The 10,894-nt window shown below is 59.5% G+C and overlaps 1 protein-coding gene across 1 annotated transcript; it reads left to right on the top strand.

Moving 5' to 3' along the window:
- The first annotated feature begins 8,674 nt into the window (after positions 1 to 8,674).
- On the top strand, positions 8,675 to 9,733 carry LOC147971000 (uncharacterized). The gene is made up of 3 exons (XM_087523776.1): positions 8,675 to 9,066; positions 9,136 to 9,271; positions 9,617 to 9,733. Exons 1-3 carry the CDS (start codon positions 8,675 to 8,677, stop codon positions 9,731 to 9,733), a joined length of 645 nt encoding a protein of 214 aa, XP_087379902.1.
- Positions 9,734 to 10,894: the final 1,161 nt, after the last annotated feature.

The raw sequence follows: 10,894 nt of genomic DNA, 5'->3' as shown, positions 1-10,894 counted from the left end.
AACCTTCCAGCGACTGATGCACATCGCCTCGGGGCGGCAGCTCGGGAGGAACGCTGAGGCCTACGTCGACGACATTGTGGTAAAGTCTCAGGAGGTGAGGACTTTGATTCAGGACCTGGAGGAGACCTTCGCGAGCCTGCGCTAGGTGGACTTGCGGCTCAATCCGGAGAAGTGCGTGTTTGGTGTACCTTCCGGCAAGCTGCTGGGCTTCCTCGTGTCCCACAAAGGGATCGAGACTAACCCGGAGAAGGTCAAGGCAATCGAAGACATGAGCCCACCACAAAACCTCAAGGAGATGCAGAAGCTTGCAAGCTATGTGACTTCACTGGGGCGCTTCATCTCCAAGTTGGGGGAGCGCGCCTTGCCGTTCTTCAAGCTGATGAAGAAGAAGGGTTCGTTCGAGTGGACCCCCAAGGCCAACTTGGCATTTCAAGACCTCAAGAGATACTTGACCAGCCCACCGGTGATGGTGGCACCTCGTCCTCGCGAGCCCTTGGTACTCTACCTGTCTGCCACACCCCACTCCGCCAGCGCGGCGCTGGTGGCCCTCAGAGAGGAGCCCCAAGTCAATGGCCCACCAAATGGAGCCGCCAAGCCAGATGAGGCTGCACAACACCAAGTCGATGCTCCTGAGAGAGCGGCTGCCCCGGCTAGTCACCAAGCCCCAAGAGCTGGATATCCGCAAGAAACACCTCAGTCCCCAGGAGCCAAACACTCCATCAGCTCTCCCACCCTTGTCGAGCACCCAGTCTACTTCGTCAGCACAGTGCTGCGAGATGCGAGGGCGCGATACCCCATGCCTCAGAAGCTCTTGCTCGCGCTCCTAGTGGCCTCGTGCAAGTTGTGCCACTACTTCCAAGTTCACCCCATCAAGGTCGTTTCAGCCAACCCGTTGGAGAGAGTGCTCAGAAGCCCCAATGCTGCGGGAAGGGTCACCAAATGGAACATCGAGCTGCAAGTGTTTGACCCGGAGTTCAGCACAACTAGAATCATCAACGGGGCTGCACTCACCAACTTTGTGGCAAAATGGACCGACACCCCGGAGCTCGAAGCAGGCGAGAACCGATCCCTCTCGCCAGGTAGTAAAGCGCCAGATGGTTGGGTCATGTACTTCGATGGCGCGTTTGCACGTCAGGGCGCGGGGGATAGAGTCGTGCTCATCTCGCCCACTCAAGACAAGCTTTACTATGCCGTGTGTCGGTGTTCTGGGAACGGGGGTCCCCAGACTTGCCGGCGGCCCACGGCGTGGCTCTGCGAGCAGGGCCGAACAGCCCATCTCCACCAACAAGCACCCAAGACCCTCGCAAGGGTCCAAGCCTCGCGAGGCAGATGACACAAGAACTCCTCGGGAGCGCCCTCACCAGGATGGCTCGCGAGGGGCGGAGAGCTCAAGGCAAGGAAAACATCACGAGGTTTCAATGACGTGAGCCATGACGATCAAGGTCAAGCAGGCGCCAGCGCACACAATGTCCTTATTTCCTCTTTGGTGCTAAGGAAGCAAGGACAGGCGTGGAGTACCGAGGCGTCAAGCGAAGGTTTCCATATCGGTGCAACGAGACCATGACCAGACAGAGGTTACCATGGAGCCCAAGGCGGCGTCACCACCAGAGCCTTTTGTCGGCGAAGACTGCTTTTGTCAGGATAAGCTATACTAGCTGTCCCGTTTCAAATTGGCCGTTGTTGGCTCCCTTCCCGCTCAATATTTGGGGAGAGGACCAGGGCCTCTATAAATAGGACTAGCCACCACCATAGCTAGGGGAGGAGATCCGAACAACCAAAGGTTCACCAAGCACAAGAACACCTCTCCTCAGGAGGCTGTTCTTCCCCTTGTACTGTTCATCCTCAGCCCAAGAGGCAATCCACCACACCACATTGGATTAGGGTATTACACCCCAACGGTGGCCCGAACCAGTATAAGTCTTGTGTCCTTTGTGTTGCGAGTTCGTCGAGTTAGCCTGTGAGATCTTAGCGAAACTAGGACGTGGATCGGCAGGGGGAGATCTTCGCGCGCACCCTAGTGTTCGAACCTTGAGGGTTTTGCCGGAACCCGAGATCCCACATTTGGCGCGCCAGGTAGGGGTGCGCAGAAGCTTCCCGTCCGTTGCTCTGTGTCCCGTTGCTTCATCGTCTCCATGGCGGACGCTCAACGCGCTCACGCTGAGCATCAGGCTGCCCTCGCCGCCCGCATTGCTCAGACGGCTCCCGGCAGCGGGCCACCCCGTCGTACTCCGTCGCCTGCCGCCAATGCCGCCATCGGCCCCGCGGGGAATGAGCAGCAAGCATCCTCGCTACACCCCTCGGTGCGGCGGGACGGCCGCAGTGCCACTCCATCGCTGACCCCAGCCGGTTCGTCATCCCACGCGGCGCTCCCGTGGACGCGCAGGCCGCTCTATGCATGGCGCGCGAGCTCCTGCGCTACTGCCCCATCACCGACCTCTACGAGGACTGGCTCAACCGCATCGCCGAGCTTGTCAGCGCCGCAGGGGGCTCCCCTGCACCGTCCCTCTCGCTGCCTCGCTCTCGGCCTGCCGCGGGCGGCGTGGCCCATGGAGCGCCTCCACCACCTCTGCCCCAAGACGGAGTCTTGGCGCCCAGGCACGCGGCCCCATGGTGCGATCTACCGTGTTCGGCGCCCATGCAAGAAGAAAGAAGCTGCCAAGAAGTCCCTCGGCCACGAGAAAACGCCCCCGTGCTCCCTGCGCCACCACAGCAAAACGGCATGCCGCCTGCGGCGGCGGTGCATGGACCCCATCAAGGACAAGTTCTCCACCAGCACAGAGTCCCGGTGACCACGGCAGGCTCCCGCGCCTTCACCCCTGAGCTGCGTAGCGTCACTTGGCTAGGCAAGTTCAAGCCGGATCTGCCTCCTTGCTATGACGGCACCCCCGACCCTGCAGAGTTCCTGCAGCTCTACGAGCTGAGCATCGAGGCGGCCAACGGCGATGAGAAAGTCATGGCGAACTGGTTCCCCATGGCTCTCAAGGATGGTGCCCGCTCCTGGCTCCTGAACCTACCTCCAGGCTCGATCACCTCCTGGAACGAGATGCGCGACCGTTTTGTTGCCAACTTCCAGGGCACTCGCGACCGCCCACCGGCTGCGGGTGACCTACACCGCGTCAAGCAACAAACAAGCGAGTCCAAAAGTACATCCGGTGCTTCAACAACGTTCTCCTCAAGATCCCCAAGGTGACGGATGAGGCCATCATCTCTGCATTCTCCGATGGCGTCCGCGACGTCAAGACAAAGGAGGACCTCGCCATCCACGAGGAGCTGTGCACGTTTCTGGAGCTGTTCAACCCAGCGACCAAGTGCGCCATAGGTGAGGAGGGGCGCCTCTCCCTCCTCGAGCTCCTGGCTGCGGACCCGGAGGAGAAGAAAGCCAAGGCCAAAGACGTGAAGCGCAAGGGAGCAGCCATGCTTGCGGCGGAGTCGGACACAAAGCGCGGCAGGGACGGGCCCGAGTCATCCAAGAGCAGTCGACCGTTCTGCGCCTTCCATAACCTACATAGCCACAACACCAGCGACTATCAAGAGCTCAGAGCCATTCAAGAAGGACGCTTCGGTCGGCGCCCTGAGTGCAACGACCGGGGCTACGGCCGAGGAGGAGGACATGGTGGCGGATGCTGGGATGACTGTGGCCCGCGCCAGGAGTGGCGCGACCAGCCTCGTGAGGACCGCTGGCAAGATCTGTCTCGCGACGGCGCCTGGAGGGATCAGCCTCGTGAGGATCATCCTCAGGGCAACGCCAGTCTCCCTCCGCTACCGCCACCACCAAGAAGGAATTACGACCACCATCAGGACGAGGGGGCTGGGGGCTTCCAGGAGCCGCGTGCCATCGCCTGCACCTTGGGCAGAGCTCAAGCCCCAGCCTCACAGCGTATCTTCAAATAGTTCGAAGTGAATGCAGTCCTCCCCAAGCTCGAGGCCACGCGCCCGCTCAGATGGTCCAAGTGCGCCATCACATTCAGCTCGGCAGATCAGCCGAAGTGCGCGGTTACCGCCGGCGCCCTCCTGATGCTCTGTTCACCATTTATTAGCAACGTGCAAGTTACGAAGACTCTTATCGATGGCGGCGCAGGGCTCAACGTCATGTCCATTGACACGTTCGACAACCTCCAAGTGCCGTATGATCAGGTTCACCCCACTAAGCCTTTCTCAGGAGTGACCGATGACTCCACCACCCCCATCAGGCAGGTCCGCCTCCCCGTCACCTTCGGACAGCGCGACAACTACCGCATTGAGCTCATCGACTTTGATGTCGCCCACATCCGTCTGCCATACAATGCCATCCTCGGGTATCCGGCCCTAGCCAAGTTCATGGCCGTGACGCACCACGGCTACAACGTCCTCAAGATGCCAGGAAGCGGCGGGATCATCACAGTCCCCTGCGAAGAAAGAGATGCGGTGTGCTCTCTCGAGCGCACCTTCCAAGCAGCGTCAATCGAAGACCCCGGCAACAATGCAGCTCGATACCCTCCTGAGGTCGTCCCCAAGAAGAAGAAGCAGCTACTCCGTGCCAGACCTCAGGAGGGCAGCGCCGCAAGTGGCACCTCGTCAGGATCAGCGCCCGCACCTAGGGCGCCTCCCTCTGTCGCATAGGAAGGCATGCCCGGCGCCCTCCTCGGGCAAGGCTCGGGGGCTCTCTTCTGGAGGGCCTCAGACCTTGCCAACATCACGAGGGAGGCGCTCGGGCACCACTTGGAGGCGTGTTTCATGACACATCTCCCTCAAGAGGACACTGGGCAAGGAGCGCCCGGTGCTCAGGATTTCATCACCAAGGTATCTCCGGAGCTTCGGGAAGCAAGAGCAATACGTAGGACCGCCGCCCACTTGGCGTTGCTCCCCACCCAGGCGAGGGTGGTGAGTTGCGCGTCTGCATCGACATACCAGGGCTCAACCAAGCCGCATCTCAGGAGCGGTTCTGGCCTTCGCGTGTTGGGCGCTGCGAAGGTCCACCTCATAGCTACGTTTGTATGCCGTTTGGCCTGCCGAGCGTGTTTGGCCTGCCGAGCGTGGCTGCTGCCTTCCAGCGCAACCTGCGGAGCGTCATGGCGGGTCAGGAGGACAGGCACCATGCAGTCCTGGCAGAGATGGCGGCGGTCCTCAAGGAACCGCTTGGACCCCTAGGGCCTCCTGAGGCTCAGGGCCTCGGTGGCTCGTGAGGGGCAACCCCTTCGCCGCGTACCTTCAGCTGCCTCAACACCCCTTCATCAACGGAACCAGGTGACATTTTCCAAGTTCATTTAGCTGGGAGCGCCAAGGGGGCTGCATTATTCCCAGGCTGCGTGGGTCTGTCCCTGTGGCATGTATCCCTTCTTTTTTATGTCTTTAGCTTACCTTGCTGGCGGCGCCCCTCAGGCTGCATCATCCCCAAGCCGCTCGGGCTGGACCCAGTGGCGTGTATCGTTCATGCATTTACCTGAGCTAGTTTTCTTTCCATGCTTAATCTACCTATGACCATCACCTGCTTGATTCTCACCCACCACGGGGGCTACTCACGCTAGCACGACGCTTGTGCTCGGGTCCGTCCCTGCAACGTCGACAAACCTGGGCGGTCGTGCTCTGGCTCGCGACATGCCCCGCGCACGTCAGCTCACAAGGCCCTTAGTGCCTTCATCTCCTCGCGGAGCGACCAGCGGCGGACCGACAACCGTAATGGAAAACTGTGTCTCTCCTTGTGTTGGCATGCAGGAATCTCCTAAAGGCGGCGGCAGGCGGGACTGCGAGCTCCCTCTTCTCCCATGCAATTTGCTTGCGCGTTAAAAGGGGGGCTCCTGAGCATCATGACTTAGGAGCTCTTACTGGCTCTCCATCCCTCACCCCCTGGCCTTGACCATGGCACGCGACCTGGCATACCAGCGGTGGCTGAGCTCGCTCGAGGGCCGAGACCTGAGGACGCAGAGCACGAAGGAGAGCGTGGAGAAGGGGGAGGCTCGCATGTGCCTGGCTTAGCTATGCTTCGGGCGCCTATGCACGAATCTGGAGCATCATGAGGGATCAACTCCGGACCGTCAAGATAAGTCCCGAGCCCGAGTTGGCTAAAATGCCAAGGACTAAGAACCATACTAACCGCAGCCCTGCTGCAGCAACATCACCCCCTTTCTTACCTCTCGACGGCTGCTTGAGCGCTAAAGAGGATCTCCTGAGCATCGCGCCTCAGGAGCTCTTACTGGACCTCGGGCTTCTCACCTCCTTGCCTTGACCACGACACGCGACCTAGCATACCAGCGACGGCTGCAGCCTGCCTGGGGACCGGGACCTGTCAGCGTAGAGCGCCAAGTCGTCCCGAGATCGGAAAGGGAGACCGAGCTAAAGTAGGACTCACGCTCGCGCAAGTTCATAATAAGGACAATATTGACAAGAGGCATTCCAAAACCTTTACACACCCCCATGGGGCATTTCTCGATTCCTCGCAGGGAACAAAAGGCAAGAACTTAGGGAATCCTAACTACACGTGCCCCTGTGGATGACACCATCATCAACAGTGGGCCACCAGAGGCCGGCACCAACCTCATCCAGATCAGCGGCGGCGGCAGCCTGATGCTGTAGCCCTGCTCCGGGCTTTGTGGGAGCTTGGGGGCACGTAGCTGTTGTCGCTCGTCTCCGGGGTCTCGTAGAGCTCGGGAGAATCGCTGGACTCCCAAGTGTCGCCGATGCTACCAGAGGAGCCATTGGCGACGCGGGCAACAGACCCTGCCCCACCTGTGGCACCAGCCTGATGACCCCACCTAGGGCAACACTCCAGACGGCGGCCTTCTGCGTCGAAGACCTTGAAGCACAGCGTGGAGGCACCGTCGTACGCAAAGTGGATTGCAAGGGCGCCCTCCGCACGACACACGCGGGCGACCTCACCCTAGCATCGGGTCATGAAGATCTTCCCCGAGGAGACGGCCTCAACCTCTACTCTAGTCGGCGTGCTGTAGCCAAAGCTCAAGGGCCCCCCTCGGCGGCATCTCGGCTGAGAAGAAGGAAGGGAAGCGGATCCAAGTGCTCGGGGGCATCACCGCCCACAGCACGGGCTCGCGCGAGGAGTCTGTGGCGTGGACTCCAGGGATGGCGACACGTGCCACTGCGGCACGGTGACCACGAGCCCCGGGCTTGGGCGTACAGGGGTAACGGATACTTGGGAGGAGGCAGCTCGCACCAAGGCCTCTTCATCACCTACATCGTCGCCTCGTCGCAGTGGTGGGCCGGCGTCTTCTTCGGCGGGAGCGGTACCAGCCCGTCGAGGGGAGTCTTTCCTTTCTCCGCCGCGGATAACCTTCGGATGGGCGCCATTGGTGTCGGCAATGGTGCGAGGGGGAGAAGCAATAAAAATGGGAAGAGATGGGTGATGGGAGCTCTGCCCCCGTCCCATTTATAGTAGGAGAAGGCCAACCGGCGCCCCCACGATCACAGGTAATGATGGTTTTTCCTTGCATGTCACAGGGACTTGTCAAGTCAGGCAGTTGCCGAGGCGGTGTGGGGAAGCGGAGACGCCCACGTCCAATCAACCGCCACGCGTCGACCAAGGCCACAAGATATTGGGGCCCGCAGCGCTCCTCATTTGACCTTTGGCTTCGCCTCGATGCCAAGCCCGAGCGCGCCTTGGGCCCGGGGGCTACTGTCAGCGTTCTGGAACGGGGGTCCCCAGACTTGCCTGCCTGCGGCCCATGGCGTGCCTCTGCGAGCGGGCCCGAACGGCCCGCCTTCACTAACAAGCAACCAAGACCCTTGAGAGGGGCCAAGCCTCGTGAGGCGGACGACATAAGACCTCCTCGGGAGCGTCCTCAACAGGCTGGCTCGCGAGGGGCGAAGAGTTCTAGGCAAGGGAAACCTCCCGAGGTTCCAATGATGTGATCCATGATGATCAAGGTAAGGCAGGCACCAGGCGGGCGCCAGCATGCACAGTGTCCTTGTTTCCTCTTTGGTGCTAAGGAAGCAAGCACAGGCGCGGAGTACCGAGGCGTCAAGCAAAGGTTTCCATATCGGTGCAACGAGACCATGACCAGCAGGATGGCAAGACGGAGGTCACCATGGAGCCCAAGGCAGCGTCACCACCAGAGCCTTTTGTAGGCGAAGACTGCTTTTGTCAGGATTAGCTATACTAGCTGTCCCATTTCAAATTGGCCGTTGTTGGCTCCCTTCCTGCTCAATATTTGGGGAGAGGACCAGGGCCTCTATAAATAGGACTAGCCACCACCATAGCTAGGAGAGGAGATCCGAAAAACCACAAGTTCACCAAGCACAAGAAAACCTCTCCTCAGGAGGTTGTTCTTCCCCTTGTACTGTTCATCCTCAGCCCAAGATGCCATCCACCACACCACACTGGAGTAGGGTATTACACCACAACGGTGGCCCGAACCAGTATAAATCTTGTGTCCTTTGTGTTGCGAGTTCGTCGAGTTAGCCCGTGAGATCTTAGAGAAGCTAGGACGTGGATCGGTAGGGGGAGATCTTCGCGCGCACCCCAGTGTTCGAACCTTGAGGGTTTTTCTGGAACCCGAGATCCGACACCATGCAACTCTTCTTCTAGCGGGGTGAGAAGGTCTCCAACAACATCATAGAGTACGAGGGTCTCATCGCCGGCCTTAAGGGTGCGGTGGCCCTGGGGGTCAAACGCCTCACCATCAAGGGAGACTCGCAGCTCCTCGTCAACTTCTCCAACAAGGTGTACGAGCCAAAGGATGAACACATGGAGTCATACCTCGCGGAGGTGCGCAAAATGGAGAAGCACTTCCTGGGCCTAGAGCTATGCCATGTGCCTCGTGGCACCAACAAAGAGGCTGACGACATCGCCAAAAGTGCATCCAAGCGGCTGCCCCAAGAGCCTGGCATCTTCGAGGAGCTGCTCTTCAAGCCTTCGGCAGCGCCTCCACCTACGAAGCCAACACCATCTCAGGAGGAACTCCCCCAGCCACCAGCCTCGGGAGCCCCCACCTGCGGCCCGACCTCAGGAGCGAGCCTCCTCTTAGCGCTCGAGCCTCAGGAGGGGTGCTGGATCGAGGAGTTCAGGGCATACCTAACGCAAGGCACATTGCCGGAGAAGGAGGAAGACGCGGAGCGTGTGGCCTGGCAGGCTACGGCGTACTGCATTCAGGATGGTGAGCTATACAGGCAGCGGCCAAATGATGTTTCTCTATGATGCCTTTCCAGGGAACAGGGGAATGAGCTGCTGGCCGACATACATGACAGAGATTGCGGGCACCACTCGCCGTCGCGCACCCTAGTCGGCAAGGCTTTCCACAACGGGTTCTACTGGCCCACGACACTCAACGACATAGCCGAGCTGGTGAAATCCTGCGAGGCCTGCCAGTTCCATACCAAGCAGATCCACCAGCCGGCTCAGGGCCTCCAGACTATCCCGCTCTCATGGCTGTTCTCGGTCTGGGGGCTGGATATGCTGGGCCCGTTCCCTCGAGCACCTGGAGGCTACCGCTACCTCTACGTTGCCATCGACAAATTCACCAAGTGGGAGGAAGTGGAAGCCATCCACACCATCCCAGCTGGGTCAGCAGTCAAGTTCATCAAGGGCCTCGTAAGCTGATTTGGGGTCCCTAATCGCATCATCACCGACAATGGCTCACAGTTCACTAGCAATCTCTTCAAAACATATTGTGCTAACCTTGGAACGCAGATCTGCTACGCCTCCGTGGCGCACCCTAGGAGCAACGGCCAGGCCAAACACGCCAATGCGGAGGTCCTGAGGGGTCTCAAGACCAAGAACTTCAAGAAGAGGCACGACGAGCTCTAGTCCGTGCCGTGGTCCATCCGCACCACCGCCACCAGGCCCACATGCGAGACCCCGTTCTTCCTCCTCTATGGAGCAAAAGCGGCTCCCACATGAGGTCAAGCATCGCTCTGCGTGGGTCCTGGCGTTTGATGAAATGCAGTAGGACGCCATGCGGGGGATGGACCTTGTGCTGGGGGAGGAACGCCACCGTGAAGCCTCGCTCCGAGCTGCGAGGTACCAGCAGGCGCTGCGGCGGTACCACTGCCGCAGCGTCTGCTCCAAGACGATCGAGGTGGGTGATCTTGTCCTGAGGCGGGTGCTCTCTAGGGAAGGGCTACACAATCTCTCACCGATGTGGGAGGGCCCGTTTTGGGTCGCCCACGTCTCCAGGCCTGGCGCCACGTGCCTGGAGACGCAGGATGGGATCCCCATCCAGAATGCCTAGAACATCCAGCACCTTCGAAGGTTCTACCCATGAAGCAAGGTCCAGTGCCTGTGAAGAATCTCGTAATAATGAGTGGGGTTGTACGCGCCCCAGAGTCTCAGGAGTGCCGCCCTTGGGCCTCGGGGGCTCCCTCACACGTCTTAGTGGTAGCAGTTAGCTCCGTGCTGGTGAGAAGAAAAGAAGACTAGACTAGGTGCCGGACGCGGATCTTCATTTGCTTTCCGCAGTTGGTTTGCCCCCTCTTTTAGTGAGAATTTGCTTTCTAGTATTCCTTGCTGGCCTGGTTCCATTGCCTTTTTGCTTCCTTTTCTGCCCTCGGTTCCTAGTTTTCTGGCCCGTACTCTTCCTCGCATGCCTCACGAGGGGGCTGGACAGGCGCCCTCGTGAGCATTTTCATTTTCTTGTCTTTCGCAAGGCACCCTCGCTCAGGTTCGCAAGCTGGCGCACCCCTCTCAATCCGTGCCCCCTGGGTACCGTGATACGAAGCACTAGGTCATGACCGGCAGTGCCTACGACCAGGATTCGGAAAGATAAGAATTTCCTAGCGATTTTTTTGCAGTTCTCAGGCACCTTCCGAGCAAAGGAGGCCTTGTCAGGCATTGGGGAACGTGCATCTCATGAGGCGGAATCTACTTCAGGTGCATCAAGCTAAGTTATTCCTACGCGCATACATAAAAATGACGCTGCAACACAACACAGGAATGATAAACATAGCACAGCCACTTAGAAATCATAAT

The sequence above is a fragment of the Triticum urartu genome, chromosome 5A (assembly GCF_056163025.1).
Source record: "Triticum urartu cultivar PI428250 chromosome 5A, HENAU_Tu73, whole genome shotgun sequence".
Lineage (NCBI taxonomy): Eukaryota > Viridiplantae > Streptophyta > Magnoliopsida > Poales > Poaceae > Triticum > Triticum urartu.
The sequence above is the reverse complement of the archived record's forward strand: the minus strand, read 5'-3'. Positions and strand labels throughout refer to the sequence as shown.